Source organism: Scophthalmus maximus, chromosome 11 (assembly GCF_022379125.1).
Source record: "Scophthalmus maximus strain ysfricsl-2021 chromosome 11, ASM2237912v1, whole genome shotgun sequence".
In the NCBI taxonomy this organism is placed as follows: domain Eukaryota; kingdom Metazoa; phylum Chordata; class Actinopteri; order Pleuronectiformes; family Scophthalmidae; genus Scophthalmus; species Scophthalmus maximus.
In genome coordinates this window covers 4754805-4777244 of record NC_061525.1, presented here as the reverse complement: position 1 = coordinate 4777244, position 22440 = coordinate 4754805, and the positions used below count along the sequence as shown (strand labels likewise).

The 22440-nt window shown below is 48.1% G+C and overlaps 1 protein-coding gene across 4 annotated transcripts; it reads left to right on the top strand.

Moving 5' to 3' along the window:
• The first annotated feature begins 3501 nt into the window (after positions 1-3501).
• fam131ab (family with sequence similarity 131 member Ab) lies at positions 3502-21147 on the top strand. 4 transcript variants are annotated; one of them, XM_035623778.2, is made up of 6 exons: positions 3502-4073; positions 8147-8286; positions 14364-14457; positions 14598-14780; positions 18805-18936; positions 20258-21147. In XM_035623778.2, exons 3-6 carry the CDS (start codon positions 14388-14390, stop codon positions 20896-20898), a joined length of 1026 nt encoding a protein of 341 aa, XP_035479671.1. In that variant the 5' UTR covers positions 3502-4073; positions 8147-8286; positions 14364-14387; the 3' UTR covers positions 20899-21147. The 4 variants fall into 4 exon arrangements, with proteins under 4 accessions (XP_035479671.1, XP_035479670.1, XP_035479672.1 ...); XM_035623777.2 differs by lacking the exon at positions 8147-8286; XM_035623779.2 differs by lacking the exon at positions 8147-8286 and having other exon boundaries at positions 4073-4201.
• Positions 21148-22440: the final 1293 nt, after the last annotated feature.

Below are 22440 nucleotides of genomic sequence, written 5' to 3'. Positions count from 1 at the left end.
CAGGGCCTAGACCAAGACCCCCTTTCTTATCCGCAGCCTCAGCACTGAGAGCCCCGATCCGTGGAATAGTTAGACATCAAGGTCTGTTAGCTCTGAAGACAGCACTCGCTTCACTGGCCTGATGCTCTCTGTTGCTCTGGACTCTCCGAGGCAGAGAGTAAAATGGCTATTTCGCCAACATATTTTGCTTTGCCGCCACCATCCAGTAATTGGTCTGAGCTTCTCCACTGCGTTTTCATCGAGACAGGGTTAGTCGGCTGATTGGCTCTGGAATTTACGGTCTGCTGATGCTGTAAAGGCTCAGTTAAACAAGGCGTGGACCCCAATTCACCACTCGTGGGCGAGCCAGGTGGAGTGGCAGTGGAGTTTATTTGTTTGATGATGCAGCGGGTTAGCAATCCAAACCAGTAACCAGGTTACTATTAACAGCTTAATAGACTGTCTGTCAAGGGATAGGTGGAAATGAGCAGGTATGCAACGAAATGGCAAGACCACACCAAGGGATGAGGGAAATAAGACTTAAGACAGAGTTTTGAACTGTGGTTTTTTTTTTCCCCCATTCTCTTACTCTTAAATCTCTGCTCCCTTTGTGATTGACTTGACCTTCCTGCTGCCTCTTCTCCTCAATTATCTGCACTGTAAATAATATGGCCTCCGGGCTGTGATTGAAGAAAAAGCCTGAAGAAAAAACAAGTTGCTCAGCCCACTTTGTCCACAGCATCCGCCAGTGCACCGACATCCACCAGTGCAGGTATGAAGGCGCTCATCAAATCCATTGCAACCCACTGAAATCAAGCTGTATCAGAGATCTAATGACTCTTCACATGGCTACTTAACTTAAGATCCATGTTTTATGACTCATTTTGAGGTTTCAAGCTTTAAAATCCATGGTTCCATGGTTACCCGTGGAAACACTGATTGAACATTTTCTTCAGACACACTGTGAACACATTCGCTGTACACTCCCTTTGCAGACGTCTATCTGGTTGCTCCCACATTAAACTCCCCCAAAAAAAACCAACTATAAAAAACTGTGGGCCCAATTAAAGAAGCAATCAGGAGTCAGGTCTATCATTGGTTTAATGGTCGCTAAAAATTCTCCTGTAACTTTCACTTTCCCTCTGTCAGTTTATTGCACGTTGCCAAACATTTTTTTTTTTTTTTTTAGAAATGATGGATATGAATCACTTACAGATGGCAAACTCCAGCATGACTGTCATTTTTTCAAACTACAATAAATAGAAATGGATGTTTATCTTATCTTCTTTTCCTGTTATATATATTTTATCAGATCTTTTCCTTGTCAGATAAATGTGTAGCCAATAAAATGTGTTGTGTCTGATCAAGAGGAGCTCTTTTTTATACATATGTCCTTGAGTAACATTTTGTCAATACAGTTGTATGTAAATAAAGTATGTTTTTAAAATCGTCTTCTTCTTATTATTATTATCTGTATGAATATAATATTTATAAATTTGCCTGACATTATTCTGGAATGTCTGTGATCTTTCTGTGGTTCTACTCCTTGTATTAATAAAAACGTCAAACACTTTGGTGATATAGTAAATTCCATATGCGTTTTTAGTTTATATCCTTTGGTATTTTCATGGGACTTCTTGCTCAAAGAGCAGGAGACGTGGAGGTTTTTCTGTAACGCAGATCGAACACATTACAACACCGGCATCATCTCCTCCCAGCGAAGCCGTGCGGCCTCTGTTCTTCTGCAGTCCCGCTGTACTGCGCAACAGGCACTCGTCCGACTCCATCGGCTGCCTGCACCGCCGCCGCCCGTTCGGTGGCGCTCGAGCACCAGTTTAAAGTGCCGCGTGGCACGGAGAGGGAGCCGTCAGGCTTAATAAGCTCTGGTTCAGCCGCAGCTAAGATGTCTTATGAAACGGAAGGGGTTGAGTTGCGCACTGCAGGAGAAGGGAGAGTGCAGGAGACGACCAGTCTTCTGCGACACCATGAGAAGATCTCAAAACACGCAGAGAGTCTGTCCCTCCACGTGTTGAATGTGTGCTGAGCGAGGAGACGCGGGCTGCACATATCCACAAGTTACCGGGATTTGGTCTTCCGTCATTTAATTTCCGGAAGGTTTACTGTTAATAAAGTTACATGCCACTGAACGATGAATTCACGGGGGAAATACTCCGTGGAACCGGTGGCTTTTCAGTGCCGCTCCAGGCAGTTCTGCCATTCCTTTGTCTGTATCGCGCGTATTTACGCACACACTGTGTCCTGGAACATCGATCCAAATCCTCCGCTGGGATCTGTCCAGACTGTTGTCAAGGGGATATCTGTACCGATCTAACTGATAGAACAAGGGGAAAACATATTTTGTGAATGCAAGAGTTCTACCTCCAACCTTCCACCGCCATGTACAGTTTTTACAGACAATATTATCAGTGCAGTATATGTTTTGTCTTGCAGAAATGCTCAGAGGGAACAACTGGTCCTGAAGCAGATGCTGATGTCAGACATGTGCTTATGGTGTTTTCCTTTCACTGAATTTAAGTCACTGCGGTGAGGATCAGATTCCATGACAATTGTGCAAACCTCTGGGAAATTTAGATAGTGTCTTTAAATGTATCGAAGCACACAATGAGCTTCTCGTGTGGCTACGGAGGGAGCCCGCGGTTCTCCGGTACCCAACAGACGACGTGCGCAGTGGAGGAGCGGCCGCGTGGGTCACAGCGGCTCTGTTGGTCTATGTTTAGAGTCCTGGTGGGCGTTAAGAGACACGGGGGGAGAATGAAGACGCTTCCTCGTCGACCTGCCTGGAGACAGACAACAAGAGTGGCTCGCATGCGAATAGGCCACAATAGGCCTTTTCTTCATCTTCTTTCTTCTAAATCACGGCCTCCTTAAATGCGTTTGCGCTGCAATGGGTTACTCCGATTGAACACGCGTGAGCTGGGAATATCTACAGGTTTATTTTTTCGGCAAAGTTGCCTATATTTAGTTGCGTGGGCTCTGGGGGTCGTAATGAGCCTGCAGCGCAGAGAGGCCACCACACGACGTTGGAGAAGCACGATGCCCTGAAACACAAACACACACACACACACACACCACGTGGAGTCTATAGCCCGATGGGCATTTATTGGTCCAACACGACCTTTTCTCTCCTGAACTGTTAGATTGTTCTTGTCAGGGGGGAAAAGTGAATTAACGCCCACACGTTGCTCCCTTATTATTAGTATTATTCATATTATAATTATTATTTCCAAACGCTCGGTTATATCTGTTGAGAAATGCAGCGTGTCCCTCATTCATCATTATGTCAGCTGATAGATGAGGGGAAACGCAATCCTTTAGTTGACAACTTGCTCCTCTCCCGCTGACCCCGCCCTTATCCGCATGTCGGCTGGCATGCAAGGTGACACCAGCCAATCACGGCTCATTCCGCTTCTACCTGGCAGAGGGAAACGGCCAAGGAGGCGGGAACTCGTCCGCTTTGTGTATATATAAGCCCAGTTCAGCGTGGGACTTTGTGTGTGTGTTAATGTTGGTCACCGTCTGAACCGCGAGACAACGAGTGCGCACACAGAGCGCACAGGGGAACCGGAGATCCGTGCTGCCGGTGTGTGTGTGTGTGTGTGTGTGTGTGTGTGTGTGAGTGAGAGAGAGAGGTGAGGTGAAGTGGTGTGGACTTGACCAGCGGTGACCGAGAAGGGGAAACCCCTCAGCTACCTGCAGCTCTCGGGCCGGTGCGCAAACCGACGCGTGTGCGAGAGCTGTCCTCCAGCTGTGGTGCTGAACTCGACCGCAGGACACGACCGGTGACCGGTGACGCGAAGCCGAGGCTCATCCAAGACTCGGCATAGCCCACTTAAGAGTCCAAAAAACAAACGAATGCAAACTCACACTCTAGTCTGTGTGCGTAAATGTGTTTGGATCTGAAGCAAGCCAAAGACACGGGAGCCGCGGAGCAGAAGTGATGGCCGGACTCCCCCCCGCCCTCGGCGTCACTCCGGCGGTCTGAGCAGAGCCGCGCGCCGCCGCTTCGCCGCGCGCCGGAACCCAGCGGAGCCTCCGTAGATGCGGAGAGTGTCAGAGGCTTTTCGACCAGTGAGGTACGACGCGCCGGGCTTCTCTTACGCATAAAGGCAATAAGGGAAAGAAATCTGATAGCTTCCCTAAGAAAGGCTCTGTACACATGCATCTGCGATAATGGGCTGTATCAGCTCCAAAGCGCCAGTTGGTAAGAGTTGTTTTCATTTGCTCTCATTAAAAGCACGCTGGAGGAATTCCTGCTTTGATTTATGTTCTTATTTTTTTCCCCCGCATTTGTTTTGCTGCAGCCTTCCGCGGGTGAAGAGGCTACGGGAGAAATTTGGGTGCTTGTATAGTGCACAGCGTGCTGTGCCCCGACACGTGAGACACACTGAGTCATATGCGCAATATGAATAAAGAAGCGTTATAGAAACATTTGGGATTTTAAGTTCCATGCCGTTAGGAGGTTAAAGAAGCTGGACGTGTGCAGCGCAGGGGGGTGTGCGTTTGGGTCGGGTGGTGGCGGGAGCGCGCCGACGGGGGCTGTGTATGTGCAAGCCTAAACATCGCGATGCTGCGAGAGTTGCACGGAGGATTTTTTTTGGCGAGCACGCCAGCCGGAGACAGAGGAGGCAGAGGCGCTCTTGACACCATCGAAGGGGATGCTCCGCTAAACCCCGTTTCACAGTAGTGACGAGGAGACCGATCCGGACACGATGGTTCTGACCGCGCTGACCCAGTTTAGTTGCAAGGTAGGACGGACCCTTCATTTCACTCGCATCCGCACGAATGTGATGGCGTCGAGAAAAAAAATAAAAAAAATCTCGAGGTAAATAACTCGTTATCTCTAACGACTCTCTTAGAAATAATTGCAAAAAAAAAACAAAACATCTTTTCTCGGCGTCAAAGTAGAATTCGCGTCCAAATGCAGACGGACCACCGTCGAATCTGTTGGTCACACTCGTGCAGCAATAGTTGCCTGTTGCCAAGAGACGAGCTTCCTTGTTGTTGCCACCGCAGCGACTTGTTCTCACGGTTGTTGCCACCGTCGCCCGAGGTGTCCACCATGTCGCCGTGCGCGGGCCCGGTCCTCCACAGGATGTGTGCTTATGCGCCGACCTCTGACGCGTGTCTCCCCCGGATCACCCCCCGTGTTATTTATTTGACTGAGTCTCCTCTGCAGGCTCCGCGAGTCAAGCCTGCCTCACATCCATCCATCCATCCACCCGTCGCCTATTGATTTATTCCTTCAGGTGATGTAAATGTTATGTGCGCGACCGTGCACACTGTGATTTATCCGTCGTATCCAACCCCCTTCTCCGCCTCTAATTGGTTGTGTAATCTGTCGCCTCAGTCACTTGATGATTATTATGGCGCCGTGTCCCCGCGTCTCCTTGTCTCGGAGTGCGTAATGACACAGCCCTGCATGGTCCCCACAGACCCCACGTACTGTATAGAGCCACCGTGGGGGACAACGAGAGGGACATCCAATAGCGGCCACCTGTTTGACTCCCATCTATTTAGCCTGTATGTGTTAGTGTGTGTGTGTGTGTGTGTGTGTGTGACAGGTTGCTGCTGCGGGTCTCGACCTAATTGTGTTGATTCGCTCATAAGTCTCTGAGAGAGAGAGAGAGAGAGAGAGAGAGAGAGAGAAGGATAGAGAGAGAGAGAGAGAGAGAGAGAGCGAGCGAGAGAGAGATGCACGACAGAGGCCTCTCTATCTGCAGTTTCCACGACAACGGGAACACAGAGAAAGTGTGTGTGTGTGTGTGTGTGAGGGAGAGAGTGTGTGTGTGTGTGTGTGTGTGTGTGTGTGTGTGTGGGGGGGGGGTGTTAATAAACAAAAACAAAATGACTGCAATTCTCGTTTGCTTTGAGGGAAGACGTGTCACTTGTGTAGCTGCAGAAAGATCACAGTCAGGGAAGGTAATTAAGAGGAAGAAGAAAAAAAGACGTCGAACAAATGAACCACAGATGGAAGACCGCGGGCCGTCACAAGAGAGCCGCCACGAGTTGCACTGGGGGAAAAAAAGGTGAACATCGCAGTTAAACCCATTACACGTGTCTCGTGTTTTAATCCGGAACTCCGCTCGGATCGGTCGCATCACTGTCTTCCATCTGAACGCGTTTAAGTCAGTGTCGTTTTGACGCACAAGCCTCCAGCAGACTGGATCTCTGGTCCGGCTGCAGGGCCACTGGTGTAACACCACGGGTCACGCAGTTGACTTATAGCTCGGAGCAATTGCAAAACAATTAAATACTGAGGCTGAGAATGTGCGCAGTGTGGTTTTAAAATCCATGACGCAAATCCGCCCTGCTGTACGGTGTCGCAGTGAATGGAAAGGAACGCGCTCAACGCGCGGCCGTCGGCGGACCGGACGGGGCGGCTGCACGGGGACCGTCCATGGGAAACAGCCCTGCGAGCTTCCTGACAATCAGTGGCTGGCGCGTCACCCTCACCATCCATCATGGGGTCAGAACAAAAAACCCCAGCCGGGCTGCACCTAGGCTCAGATGGCTGACAAGTCCCAGGTCATCAATCTCATGCCATTCCCAAAAGAAAACGCGCGCGCGCATGCCTCACTCCTCCAAACAATGCCTCCATTGACCAAGGTGCCCCAGATTCAACGATACAGTACACACCCCCCGGCACCCGAGTACATCACACCCAATTAAAACGGCACATATTGAATTCTGCTGGTGGGCAACCTGAGCCGGACGCGCTAAGCGGCAGGTCGTTGACCCCCCCCCCCCCCCCCCCCCCCCCCCCCCGTGACCGGTCTTGGGTATTGGGCACGGGAGCCTATTCGAGATGGGCGCTGGCAACTAATCGAGCGAGTTGCTCTATTCACGGAGAGTAATCAGAAACGCTCCCGTACAGTGGAGGTCTGGAAAGAGGAGCCAGACACTGACATACAGAGGTCCACCATCTTTATCTGGTTTCAAGCAGATCTGATTTTGGAGGAATGGCGAGCACGCGCGCGGGGGGGGGGGGGGGTTGCACGTGCGCGCAACGTGGTGTTTGTTGGGCTGAGCGTCGGCATGGGAGCTGTCCCGGTGCTGAAATGATCTCCCCGTGTATATCGGTGCCAGGACCCGTCTGTCCACCGCAGGGTTGTTTTTTTTCACTCTGGTCCACGAGGCTGTTATAGGTGCCGGATGTCTGTTAAAGTGACGTTTGCAGACCCAGGATGCTGCTGGTTTGGTGGTGTGTGCTGGTGGCCTGTTGGCCACGTCAGAGAAGTGTGTGTCAAACGGCAGAGGGGGGAGGGGGGGGCTGCAGAATGTCATCTCAGGCATGTTCCTTATCTTGTGCTCTTTCGATGCACTGTTCACCTCTGACAAAGCACAAGCAACTTCATCAAATATCAAACAGGCTGGGGGCATGCTGCCAGAGCCTTACCTGGATGACATGGCATGGCTTTAAAGTGCATGGAAGCAAGGCCTCCACGCCCACCAACCACCCCCCATGTTATCTCACTACATGTATGTCTCTACAGAGATGCAGCGAGGGGCTCTGTGAAGGCCGAGCCCCACATTTTGAATTGAACCATACATAATAGAGAGAAGGGGGGAGTGCTCCAGAACGAAGCACTCCGTGAAAGTGCACGGTGCAAGCATAAAACGATTTAGTTATTTTTCCCCCTCAAAGTTCAGCAGCTCAAATGAAAAGCAAAATGTGCATGAAATCTTCAAACAACATCCTTTGAAATATTTTTGTTAAAAATTCCGATTGAATACTTGATTTGACTTTGGATCCCTATGGCATCACAAGTGCTTTCAACCTGTTGGAAGTTTCCTGTGAAAGAAGGGGCTTTCGGTCCGCCTATCCCGGTGCAAGAAAACCCGCAAACTGTCTGACAGGCTGTTTGTTTGGTGCTGTTCTATGCGTTAGCGGATTTCTTTGGCCGAAAAACTGCAGTGAGATACGCACCATCAGCTACATTCATGGTCATCGCACCTCAGTGGGATGCCCCGTGGAGGCATGGGTTGGCATGGCGATTGCAAATATGACAACCCGGGCCAAGGATTTGCGTATCATGAACAATAACGTATTGAAGCGTTGTTTCTTCCTGAAGCGAGACCAGGGTGCAGAGCTACTAAGAGTTTGACGACTGTTGCTGTCTTCACGCGGCTCTCTCCCTCCTGACAGTGGCGGTTGACGGTTCGTTGCGGGTGGACTGGAGCGCGGCGGGCTCCCTGTCTGACCTCGCGCTTTTGGGGAGCACGCGGACCTGCTTGGCGCGCAGACTGATTCTGGCAGCACCTTTGGCCGCACTGGACTTCAGCGAGGTGCCCTTTAACTCTCTCTCTCTCTCTCTCTCTCTCTCTCTCTCTCTCCCTTGCACTCTGGTCTGTTTTGGTGATATGGCAGATTCATTGACACCAGCTCAGTGTCACTTGACACCACTTTCACTCTCTCCGGTTCCAGAGACATCATTGCATTCACCGCCATTGCATTCCGTTTAGTGGAAGCCTGCCCACACAGGCCCACTCATACAAAACGGATGTATATTTGCATTGATTCGCCAAGGTGCTGGAGAAAAAACGTTTGCTTATAGCATTACTCGATGGAGTCGGACGACGGTTGTGTGAAGAGTGGAAGGCCACTGCTGGTACTGGAACTCGGAGGGTTGACAACCCTGGCACAACTTCGTCTACTTTCAAGGTGGATTGAGGGAAATGCACATCCCCCCAACACCCCAGCAAAATGCAGACAACTTTATTGTCTACAAAAGAACAATCAAGGTTGTTTGTTTTCTTCTCTTTTTTCCTTAACGTATAAGGCAAGACAAGAGACATACACACGTTTACAACAAAGGTTTACATAACCAAGGCAAAAACAAGACAAGATATAAAAAAAAAATAGGCATTTGAATTATCCTAGTAAGAGCATATAGTCAGAGTTATTTCAAAGTGAGCCATGGATGATCACACACATCTTTATTCAATTAAAGAACAAACGTTTGGCTGCCGACTGTATGAATTCAGTTGCAGATATTTAAAGCTTCTCAGGTAGGGTGTTACAAAGCATATATGATTCATATAGTAAATGAGCAGATTTAACAGTAGCCTATTATGAGACAGCATGATAATGACAAATAATACTAATTATGATATTTCATTTTCAGTTTAATTTCCGTCATAATAGGTGGTCACATAACAGATTTTTTAAAAAGCCTACTTGCCGTGCCTGTGTGAATGAGCCTGGACTATTGTTATACCTGTTGTTTGGAGGAAAGTCGGTTCCATCTGTGTATAACATTCGTTTGTACATCTGGTCACATGATCTCAGCCCGGCCACGAGCGACCACGTGCACCATAACCTGGTTGGGCACCGAGCAGATTGGCCTAATCAGAGATGACAGTCTGAAATGTGATTCGCCGCGTGAAGCAGAAAATTATTTTCTCAACCCATCCTGGTCTAATAATTGCCTTATTAAACAAGCCGTCCAAGTCTTTAATGTGTGTTCCATCTCTTTGAGTTCTATCTCCCTTTTAGTTTTCATTAGTGTTAACCAGTGGGGTTTCTAATTATTTGCAAGTCATTCAGAATAATTAGTAATTAAATTTTTGATTTAGCATTTAAAATGGAATCTCAGAGACGCACAGGGTGTAATGCTTCTCTTCTTCGGACAAAAACAGAACGGGAAAGTTGTTCTGTAGAGGTGCCGTCACTGCGCTGCTCGGCTGGATCGACTCAGCTGAGCTACCTGTCTGTTTATTTGAATTCAAAGGCCTTCAGACACCTTTTTACCTTCTGCTGCTTCCATCAGAGTCTCTGCCCAGTTAATTAATGTTCCGTCGGGCAAAGACAGGTGGGCTAAAAGGAAAAACCTGCTCCCAAGACCGAGAGTTGTTTTAGTCCCGTTTTAGGACAAATACATATCAAAGAATGGACGTCAACGGATTTTTGTTGGTGCCTCAAAAAAGAACCATCACGTCCCAATTCTGTGTGGAAATATTCTGTTGTCACGGTGGTATTTGTATCTAAAGGTTTGCAGAGAAGCTTTTCTGAAAAAACACTCATCAATAACAGGAGTCCCACTGCGGTAAAAGACATTTAATGCTACAGTATATAACCTACCGTACAAAATCTGGACCTCGAGGCAAAATGCTGCCCGTGCTTTTAAATCAGGGCTGCAGACCCTTGTGCATATAACTGTCTCGGAGATGATGATGATGATGATGATGATGATGATGATGATCATGATGATGACCGCACCTTGCCTCTTTCATACATCACTGTGCACCATCTGGGTGTGAATGTGAGCCAGCCAGGCGATGATTAGCAGCACCTAAGTGATCCATTATGGAACGCAGCCTCTCCGTCTTCATGGGCCGGCCTGTTACTGGACATTGGCCGCGGTGAGAGACAGGCTGGCTGGACCCTGCTGACCTTATCGCACCTCTTCTAAAGAGCAATGGTTCACTGATGCTTTACACTTCAAGGACCCCCCCCACCATCACCCCTCCCCAAAAGACACACACTAGCAACAGTTGGTCAGATTTTTTACTAGGAAATAACAGATCGTGTCCGTCGTTGTCTACCGACAAAAGAAGTGTTCGGTAAATGTGAGTTTATCAGGCTCGTAGGTCATAAAACTCAAATACATTTACTGTAAATATTGAATGGCGTACCTCACTCTTTTGAGAGATGAAATGGGGCTATGCTGATGCAAACGCTTCGTCTCTGACGCCCGTGTCTTTGAGCAGCACATGAGAGTCATTAATTTGGCTGTGGAGGCCGTCGGTTGGTGTTCTGACCGCGAGTGTGACATCATCAGTGAAGCGAGCACGCAGGCATACTGGGAGCAATTGTTCCAAGCGACCAGTTGCCATAGAAACGTTGTCATTGTGGGAAAAGTTGAGGGATAGAGAGAGAGAGAGAGAGAGAGGGGGACAGAAGTGGGTGGGTAGGGGCTGTAACGCACAGTTGAGCGAAAATGTGGCATGTCGAAGAAGAGGGATGTTTCTTTTCCACCAGGGGAAGAAGATATCGCGCCTGTCTATTCCACTTAATCCATTCATGGCTTGAGCTCTCGCACAATGTTTAGTGTAGGTGAATGAATGCTCTGTGCTGTGAGAATGGTAGGCAAGGTAAGCTTTATGGCGTTGGGTCCGCTGAACGAAATTGGTTGGGTTTTCCCCGTTTCCCTTTCTGAATGACGTACATGAACTATCCCTGCTGGTATGGGGAGTTTGTTTGATTCAGCCTTGGCGGTGTGTTCAGGGACGAGAGCAGACACGGCAGGCAGGTCTTCGTCGACGTGAGTTGTTTGACGTGGTGTTGGTGTGTCCCTAACCCTTAACCTTAATGTCCTAAACCACCACGTGCCTATTAGGATTCAAGAGCGGGCAGGGTGCAGGCTGACAGTGGGTCACCTGACCGGTGTCTCCCAATCTGCATCACCTGGAAGCTGGATGTGTGTGTGTGTGTGTGTGTGTGTGTGTGTGTGTGTGTGTGTGTGCCCCTGCACCTGCACCTTGCCTGCTCTTGACTCCTAACAGGCGTGTTGTGTTGAAAGATCTGTTGTGTACGTCTCTGCGCCGTCTCCAGGCCTCACAGAGACAACAGTTAACCAATGATTTAACAGGTGAAGGTGAAACTGAGCTGCCTCGGCACTGTCTCTGTTCACCAGACCATGAAAATGTATGCTTGGCACAATGAGGGAAATTGTGTCTTTGTACAGCCGTTCTTATGAGGGCCAAATATCTGGACTATGGACACAAGTCTTTCCTGATATGTGGTGATTCGTGTGATGGTTTGTCCTGGACATTAAGCTTAAGGGTAGGGACACGTCAACCCGATCTCAAACAACTCACGTCGACAAAGACCGCCTGCAAAACTGTACCTGGAACACACCGCCAAGACTGACTAACCCTAACCCCAACGGCCAACTAGGAAACATTCTGTGCCTGTATTAGAGGAAACCAGCATGGGGCGGTACTTTGTATAAGTCATTCCAAAAGGAAAACCGGAAGACCCAACCAATGACGTTCAATGGACCCAACACCATGTCGACCCAGATTGACCCATATTGACAGATAGATGAAGATGAACTGGCTGCGAGCCGACCTCTTTAGTGTTGTGGGTTTGTTCCCTCTTGATTCACCTCGTTCGCTTTCTTTCTCATGCTTCTCATGCTTCATCTGAACAGCCAATCAGAGCGATCTCTTTGCCACAATGCCCGACGGTCAGTGGCTGGGATATATCAGGCAGTCAGTGGATACTTAGACCTCAAAGTTGATGTGTTGGAAGCAGACAAAACGGACAAGCGTAAGGATCTGAGCGACTTTGACGAAGGCCAAATTGTGATGGCTAGACCACGGGGTCCGAGCATCTCTAGAGCAAACGTGGGGCCGACACAATATTCGGCAGGAGCTCATAAAGTTATGGCTGATCGGTGTAAATGTTGGGAGTCACCCTTGTTTGAATGGGCATATGTATATGCTGCACGCAGGTTTGAGTGTGTGATGAAAAAGATGTGGCGCAGTGGTCTTAGTTGAGTTACTCTGCCTGTTCTGAGTCCTGCACGTCTTCCTTCCTGTGTTCGCTCTGCTGTTCAGTAGGGCAGTAGGGGACCAGAGGGGGGATGGGGACGGATGAAGGAGCAGAGCCGGCAGCCGGTGCTGTTAACTGAAGCTGTGTAGCAGAGTGATGCTCGAGCACAGGGCCGGACCCTGCTTTTAAAAGCTCATGCTGAGTTATACTTAAATTATAGCATTTTGCACCTCCAAACTCCAGAAATGACAAGTTGTCTTTTTTAAATTGTGCTCCTGTCCAGGTAGAAATGTCTCTGAAATACCATTCCTGTCATCCTGGGACACACAAAAAAGTAGAAGTGAAATCAAGGTTAGAGGCATTAAGCACGGCGAGACAGGCCTTTTTGAGTCGGGCAGGCCTGAAGATGAATAAAACCCTCCCAAACCACACTGGAGTGATTTCTCTGGGCAGCCATTCGACAAGAAATAAAACATGTTCAGGTGTGGTCGGACGCCATTACCTGCCCTTTAATTGAACGCCACGACGATATATCATTCCAAGGCTCCTCGAGGGTATGAATCAAGTCTCCCCTAGATTATCCTCCCTCTGATCTGTGAGCGGCTCCGCGGCACAAGAGGATTATCGCGCCCCGCGGCAGCTGCCGATGCCGTCACAGGCTCGGGATCCCCCCTCTCTTCCCCGCAAGGGCCTTCTCGCGGATGATGTTGTTGTTGTTGTTGTTGTTTGCTCGTTTATTAGGTCGGCACTTTGTTGCTGTTGAGTGGAATTGCCGGGACAAGGTCGGGCTGTTTTTCTTGTCCGCCGCAATCAAATGCAGGCTGTGCTGAGCATTGAGTGGTGAACTCATTACTGCAAGGGGTAGATATAGGAAGATTCGATATTATGTTGTAGCTCTTCGTTGTTCCTCTAAAGGAAAAGCAGGTGACACCAGAGCGTGCGACCGGAATCTATCCGCACCTAGATGCACTTGTCTGCCCGTAGCCGTCGTCGGAGCCCTCAGTCAGCCATGTGTGTTGACCCTATCGGGTAACAACACAGTGGCATGAGCCCGGCGTGTGGCCTTTGCCGCTGACGTGCCGTGGTTCCCACGTGAGTAGGGCTATAAAAAGAGTTAGCAGACAAAGGAACTCGTCAACACCCGATACTCCCTCTGCGGTTTGACTTGAAGCGGAGACCGATTTGATGGAGGATAGACCAGGAGGAGTTGGGGGGGGGGTCCATCTTTAGCCCCATGTCTGGTTCTGATATGTTGCTGTAAGGAAATGACCTATCTAATTGTCACGTCTTGTGCTGCCCATCTGAGGTCCACTCTGTGTGCAGATACAGTAATCTACAACCAAAGATCTACTTCTCCCTCAATGCGCTCTCATCTGCAGCCAGCAACTGACTCTGAGTTGTAGTTTGAGAAGTGTCAGCTCAGTTACATGAACATTCTAATTAGCCACCGTGCTGATTCATCAAACCACTAAAGCCAACATGTGCCATAGTATGCGTAGTTTACAGTTCTTAATCCTAATTCATATTCAAGAGTAGCTGCTGGAAGACACTGTTTCCAGTACAGCTGTGTGTGTGTGTGTGGGTGTGTGTGTGTGTGTGTGTGTGTGTGGGTGTGTGTGCGCGCGCATGCGTTGTTGACATGCAGCTTGTGTCTCATTGTAAAATTGATTAGTGTGTAAAAAGAAAATCCAATTTCCCAGGCCTTGAAGTAAAGTGAAGCAGTCTAATACTTTGAACACGGGAGTTCCTCCTGAGTCAAGGCCGCTCTGGGTTTTGCAGTGAGTCGTTTGCAGGATGTATATTCAGATGCCGGCTCACGTTCGCGCCAGAGCTGAGTCGCCGCACTTTCTTCTTGTCATTGCAGGTGAATGTTGACGACACCATTGAAATGTTACCGAAATCGAGAAGAGCTCTCACCATCCAAGAGATTGCTGCATTGGCGCGATCCTCCCTGCATGGTGAGTGCAACATTGAACACATTGCTGAATGCACTGAACGTATGCCGCACACTTGTGTAGATTCATGTGTAGTATATGCACACTGTACGATGAGTGTAAAGTAATGCTGTAGGATCACCCACTGCTGTTTTGCCTTGTAGGTATTTCCCAGGTAGTGAAAGACCATGTGACGAAGCCGACAGCGATGGCGCAGGGCAGAGTGGCCCACCTGATAGAGTGGAAGGGCTGGTGCAAGCCCACGGACACACCGGCGGCTCTCGAATCAGACTTCAACTCTTATTCTGACCTCACCGAGGGAGAGCAGGAGGCTCGCTTCGCTGCCGGTAAGACGTCTGTCGCCTGTGTGCGGAATTAGTTCATAGCACAAACGCTTAAGATGCACCGCTTTGCCGCACTCTTTGAAGGGAGTTTCTGAATGTGCGCAGGCCATTTGACGATCACGCCTATGGAGCAAAAAAGGCCTGTAAACGAATGTTCAGCAGGAAGGATCTTCATTAATATGAGAAACCATTGGGACAAAGAGCAGGATTTAAACAGCAGGATTTAAGAAAAACCCCATTTCATTTAAAAACATTTAAAAAGGAGCAGATTCATATTTTTTGTTCATTAATTAGAGACATGGAGGCACAGAACCGAGCTTCAAATAAGTCTATTCCCCCCCCACACACTATACAGTGGTTGAAAAATCACATTAACATAGATGTGGAAATTGTTTTAAACTGATATGAGGTTAAATAAAAAATAATGCTGGTTGCAAGCAGCATTTGAACTGCACTTTTGATCTGATCTGCAAATGTGGATAAGGAAAATGCATTACTGCTCACAGAACACACATCTGAAGGTGGCCTGTTGGAAATGCAAAATGTGACAACATTTTTTTAGCGGGTCACTTTAGTCATTGTGTATCGCCCCTCTTACACTCCACCACTAAGACATCACCAGGTTTATTGTCTAAGACCACACAAACAAATTTTCTGGAATCACAGTAGGCAGCATTACTCCACCGTTCACAGGCTGACATCGTGTCCTCACGACGACACGATGTGATATGACATGAACAAGACATGTGTAACTGCCCCTTTAAGAAAAGGACGTCCTCCAGACACGTTTCGAAGGTCTCTGACATCCATGTCCTCCTTTCATACTACATGTCAAAAAGCCTCGGACGGGCCTTTCCTTGGCGACGGCACAACAAGTAGAGCCCGCCTGCCTCCTGTACCTTATCTGAGTATTGAGATCTGATCCCAGTGCAGGCAGAGCTGAGATATGTGTATTAATACCAGCTATAAATGATGTTATCCAGAGAAGATATCCAGATACAGATCGTGTTAATGGCGAGTCGTCTGATTGTGCAGCCTTGCAGGCACATATTTGTTGCCCTTAGTTCTTTCCCTACTCACACACACACACACACACACACACACACACACACACACACACACACCCCTCTTCCGTCTCCTCTCTCTTTTACTCACTCAGTTCATCTTTCACTTTTCTCTCATCTGCTCCTGCCCCCTCTCTTTATTTCCCTCCTCTCTTCTCTTCACGTTGTCCCCTCTTTTTAATGTTCCTCTCTGCCTCTCCGTCTCTTCATCTCGTCTTTTATTCAGCCTTTTTTCCACCCGGTCCCTCCTGCCGGCTCTCCATCCGTCCTCCCGCTCGCTCCCTGCAATGCAGACTCTCAAGGTTAATTTGCACAGTAAGGTTTTGCTCCTGGCCAGTGCCACAGTGACTGAGCGGTTTTTTTCTCTGTGCCTCCTCTGTTCTTTTTTCTTTCCTTTTTGCCCTCTCTTTTATCTCACTATTTACACCTCTCCTCTATTCTCTGAGATCCATTTTCATTTTCCTCCTGCTAGATTAAGCTGGAATGATGATTCAAAGAAGCGGAATTTATTAAATGATGAAAATCAAATTTTGCCCAAAGTGCTTCTTCAAATTTGTCAAATCAAGCATTCCTTAAATTCTTTCCGTAGTTCTTCAGCACAGTCGTTTTAGACCAGTTACGTTGAACCTCACCATTCACATCATACACTGCTTGCTTGCAAATGTCATGAAAACTGGGACTAATCTTACATTTAATTAGCGTTGACATCATAACAGCGGGGTTGGCTCTGGAGTTGTTACTATACATTATACTGCTCCTCGTCTCGTCAGCTCACATCCTCACCAAGCGCCCACTCCATCAGCGACCTGCCGGTTGTGCTGACTCTTTTTATTTTTCGTCAACTGTCTCCTTGTAGCCCCGTGATGATGTTTCCGCGGGTGACTGGACCAACTGCGTGAATGTCACCAGTACATTAAGGGATCGTGTACGGATATGTGAAGTCATCCTTTGGTGTGTAGAATGTGCAAGTTTGCGAGTGTGTGCGTTTGTAGGTAGGGTTGTCCTATTGATGCGCTGTCCTCTGCCAACACACACACTCACACACACACACACACACACACACACACACACACACACACATGTCCGTGTGTGTGTGTGTGTGTGTGTGTGTGTGTGTGTGTCAGTATCCCAGTGTCTGGTGCACTGAAAGGTGACAGAGTGAAGCTCTGACTCCAGTTGAACACTCACGTTGCTGCATGTCTGCTGGAGAAGTTGACGATGACATGTCAAAGTAATGTCTGCAGCTTGTTTCCACAAAGTGGCCAAAAGTTTAGGGTCATTCATCCAGAAGAGGAAGAATGTGTGACAATCTGTAGCACATCTTTATCTCCACTTTTGGCACTTTTGTGTGTTACTGTATGTGGGTCAGTGACATATAAAAGCAGGCATGCAGGTCAAAACTCTCTTTCGGAGTTAAAGGACTTACACAAGGCTTTTCAAAAGAGAGCACATAAAGCCACGTTGCGCAATTGCATTTCCGGGAAGATGTGCCAGTATTTGTAAGGAGAGTTCAGGGCCCAGCTACAGTGGAAGATTAATGAGCCCATCGATCTCTCTCTGTGGGAGACAGCGCATGAATACTGAGCAATAAGCAGACACACAGTCACAGAGGAGAGAGAGAGAGAGTCGGAGAGACAGAAATCAAAATGAGAAGTGAGGGACAAGGCCGAAAAGATCGCAGGGTGAAAGAAAAGGGAACGGTAGCAGCGGGGAGAGTGAGGCGAGTCGATAGAGCGTTTTATTGAGAGAGGCGATTGGGAAAAAAGCATCACACGAAGAAGGGAGTGGATGAATAGAGAGGAATACAAAACAGATGGAATGAAAGGACGAGCGGCAAGCGGAGAGGTGAAGAGACAAAGGGAGCGGGACTCCGATTGGTCGGCTGCTGCTGATGATGATGGCGGCTGCAGGTTATTGGTCACTTAGGCCTTGTGGTTTACTGGTTCTGGCACATGACGAGTCACATGAGCCAAACACAAAGACACTGATGTCGTCTCTTTGGTCGATTGTGTGTCCATTTGTGTTTTACATGCATTCGGTAACTTATCAAAAGTGGTGATTAATCAGCACGTGAGTCAAAGTTATAAATCTGGGCAAATATTCACTGCAGAGATATGGGTGTAAATATCTGCTCACGTTTCCTGAGATTGTGATTTTAACAGATTTCAGTAGTCCACAGGGATGTTATTGTTCATAGGATCACGCAATCCTCAGCTACACAGAGCAGCTGAAGTGGTTTTGCATCCATACACAGACAGACAATGTATATCATTGTATAATATACATTGTCTATAAGAATAAGGATAATATTGTATAATGTTTCTCCTCATACACACGTTTCAGTTGATCCCCCCTCTTAACCGATGATAATCGATTGTGGATGGAATTGTTGGTTGTTCTAAATCACATGTGATTTCATTCCCAGATTTTATTTATGTGGGTTTTGGGGAAAAAAAAAGAATCTGATCGCTGCAGGGTGGAGAGAACAGTATTGATCTGTTGCATTGATGGAATAATTGTTGTGGAAATATACAAATATGCTTAATTTACCATGCGGGGCACTAGGCCACACTTGATTACCCCCGCTCAATTCATTTCACCTGCCTTTTATTAGTGATGCATCATCATTTATTAGTGGCCATGACTTGAATACCAGTGTTTATGGTATATTAAACCTGTTTTAGCCTGGCATATCCAGTGACAAATAGACACTCTGTCTGTGCTTTCAGAGGAACTCTGCACCTGCACAACAACACTATCAAACACTCAGCATCCTAAGTGCACCGGGCCAAGCGTCTGCGGAACAACACTGACTGTAATGGAAAACGCTGCGAGCAACCAGACTAAGACCACGCTGTTCCTCACGCAGACCTGCTTACAGAACGGAACCCGGACACGATCGATCGCTCGCTCGTGACTTTGTTACCGTGCCGACCATGTTTTTTGCTTGTGCGTTTCGAAAGGTGTGGCAGAGCAGTTTGCCATCGCCGAGGCGAAGCTGAGGGCCTGGTCCTCTGTGGACGGCGACGAGTCCAACGACGACTCGTACGACGAGGACTTTCTGCCCGCCAACGAGCCCACCACACAGAGCACAGGTACACACGCACACACATACACACACACACACACACACACACACACACACGCACACACACACACACACACACACACCACAATAGCTGCGGTGAAGCCAAATCACATTTATTTCCTTCATATTGTCGCCTTCCTTCCCCTCCGCAGCCTCATCCCTCTTCCTCTCTCCGTGTCTTTCTTTGTCCCAGTGCCCTAGTTTTCATCCTCTCCTGCCATCTTTTTTTTTTTTTTGTTCCTCACCGCAATTTGATATCCCCTCCTGCAAGTTTAATATCATTTCCTCTGCTGCAGAGGCGGTGTCTGCGTGAGAACGGTCTGTGAGGGGGTCATATATGCACAGCGTGTCTGACCGTGTGTGTGTGTGTGTGTGTGTGTGTGTGTGTTCCAATGCTTTCATTTTGATTACCCTGAAGCAGAGATAGCCCGTGCAGCACAGTGCTGCTGCTGTATCTTCCTGTAGTGGATCCAGCCATGTCTTCAGTGGATGGGGTTTCACAGATTCCAGCCTCTGAGTGAAATGAATCAACTCCACATGAAACCTGATCTGAGTCGATACTACTGTGAAACCCACTTCTTCGCTTCACTGTCACGTAGATTTCAACCTTCAGTGCTCCTCTGGTTGTGGACACATACTGTAGAGCGGGATTTCTTCTTTCTCTTTTCTCTTTTGCTGCTGGTTTCCTATGCTGTATTGTAAATATGTTCATTATTCTATTTGATATATACATAACGATTTGACTTTAGGTAGAATGTTATCATGTATTTATTCCATATCTTTTAATTCCATTCATTGCTTTATTGTTTCTCATTATTTTCCAATGTTGGTATTTTAATACCCCATTAATTATTTGATTAATTAGTTTACACTTTTACGTGAAACATTCAGCTGCACACTATAGATAGTATAAATACATCATAAGTATATATTGTATTTTTTTTATATTTCTCCAGATTTTGAAATAGCTGGGAAATATTTGGAATAATGTAAGCACACAACTATAGTTTTTCAGATAGGACAGACAAGTTACATGTCATTTCTATAACAGGTCAGGTGGGGTCTGGCTTTGATTTAGAGAGAATTGTGGGTAACGGGTCGGTGGAGACGCGCTCATCAAAACACTAGTGGTAGGAAAAAATGTAAACAATGACTAGGAAGAGTAAAGTTTGTCATTGCTGGCTATATCAACAGTAGGATTATACATGCGGCTAATATTTAATGCTTACTCACCTCCTGCATTTTCATCTCATAATTCAGTCTCTTATCATATTTTGTCCCTCGTTGTTCTTCAGTGAGATGCTCACTGTGTGTGTCATTCCCTCCAGATGTGCCATCCTATCCTCCCTACTTGAAAGACCTGATCCACAGTCAACTTTGCCAACACCTTGGCCTGCGAGGTCCCTGTTGCGAGGGCGGAGGTGGAGGTGGCGAGGGCGGTGGCAGTGGAGAGCCCTCCCCCGCGGCAGGCTCCCCGGACACCCTGTGCTCCAGCCTCTGCAGCCTGGACGAGCACCACCCGCTGCTGCGTGACCTGGGCGGCCACCGCGGCACCCACTCCCACAGCAACGCCGCCGAGCTCGCCGCCAAGATCCTGTCGGCGCTGCAGGGAGGGGAGGAGCTGTTGGCCCGGCTTCAGAGGATGGCGCAGAGCGGGCCTGGTGGGGGGGACTGCGTCTTCCACGGCCTGGGTGGGGGAGGGCGGGGCATCCGGCCCTGCGGCGGTCAGGACTCCCCTTGCTACTCCATGTCTTACTCTGAGACGTACCTGTCACCAGGCGAGGATGACGACACCCCCTGCAAGGACTACGAGAGCACAGAGTGCCAGGGGGAGGCGGAGGGAAATGGGGCGGAGTACGACCTCCGCAGAAGGGTCTCCGACGTGGCCTCCTCCGGTGTGGTGTCGCTGGATGAGGAGGAGGAAGAGGAGGAGGAGGAAGAAAGGGCAGGAGGGCCCAACAACCAATGACTCCTCCCTTCTCACCTCAGTGTTGAATTCCTCCAGGCTCTTTGGAGGGTTCTCTTTCTTTTGCATCAACTCCCCCTCTCCTCCATGACGTCTTTAAAGTTTGAATCCCTGCGCATGCATTTTTTCTCCTCTGAGTTAAAAATGTAAATCATCCATCTTTGCCTTACTTGCAGCATTTCAACTCCTCCCCTCCGCGTCATAACTGCTTCGTCCCTTCTTCGATGGATGAACTCTCATTTTCTTTGAAGGCGTCCAAACAATCTTTTTTCTATCCGTGTGAGAACAGGAGTACCGGACCCAAGACGGCAGCCCCCCCCTTTCCCTCCCTGCGGCAGTGACTCCAAAAATGGACGTGCCCCCCCCCCCCCCCCAGGCAGACAGAATGACTGAGTCCAAAACTCTGACTTATCTTTGCATGTGTTTCGCAAGTGCTGAAATCGATGGGCTGACTTGAGCACGGTTTGTAATCTCAGCTGTCTTGTATAACCCAGGCCCATCTCCCCAGCAGCTCCCATGGGAGGGCAGGTTGACACTGCATCCTGGGACCTGCCCTAAACCCCCGTCCCCCCCTCCCTCTCCCTCCTTTGCAAGAGACAAAATAGCATCCTTTTGGGCATGGCTTGCTGAGTATGCCAAACTATTTAACCCTGTCACTACCAATTATGAGCAAATGCTGGAATGTCTTCAGAGTGACAGGGCATAGTATGTATTTTAAGATAACAAAGTTTAAAAAAAACAGAAAGAAAAAGATTTGACACAAACAATACGATAGAAATGATATGCTTTTATTGTACTAGTTTTCTATCACTCAAACATGTTGTTGTTCACATTATTCCGAGCGTCGTCATGATGGACATATCTGCCACAGTGATCAAACATAGCGACTGGGGACCTTGGCGGTTCTGCGGATTCCTGCGTGGAAGCCACGAGAACTTCGGTTGTGCCGGGAAAAAGAAGAAGAAAATACACAGCAGCAGCAGCAGCAGCGACGACAACACACACACACAGAAGGTTCCCGAGGTGACTCTTCCACGCCGGCTTGTCTGGCAGGAAGGGGCGCGGGTTGGACCGACAGAAAACATTTTCCTGTGTGAGTTGCATTGGAGATTTTTCTATATTTTTGTATGCGTTGTCTTGCTTGATCTCTTTGCCTACGCGGCGTGCCAGTGTATGTGGTTTTTTGCACGAAGCTAACGTGGCTGTAGATTTCTCCTTTTCTTCGTTATCACTGTGTGATATGGTCTTCTGGGAAAAAAAACAAAAACAAGTAACAAAACAAATGTGAACAAAAAGTTTTTATTTGACTTTTTATTTCAAAAGAGGATACTGTGATATGGTCTGTCATTGCCATTTGTCATGATTCTCATGAAGAGCTCTTGTTTTTCTTTTGTAAAAATTTCAAAAAAGCTCTTCTCCCTCCCCCCATACCGACTCGTGAAAAGCTTTGCCTCATATTCTTGACCTTCGCCTCTTTTCTATGATGTTTGCAAAAGGGCATGTTTATGCGACACATGCAGAATCTTCCATCTCCATGGTGATGTG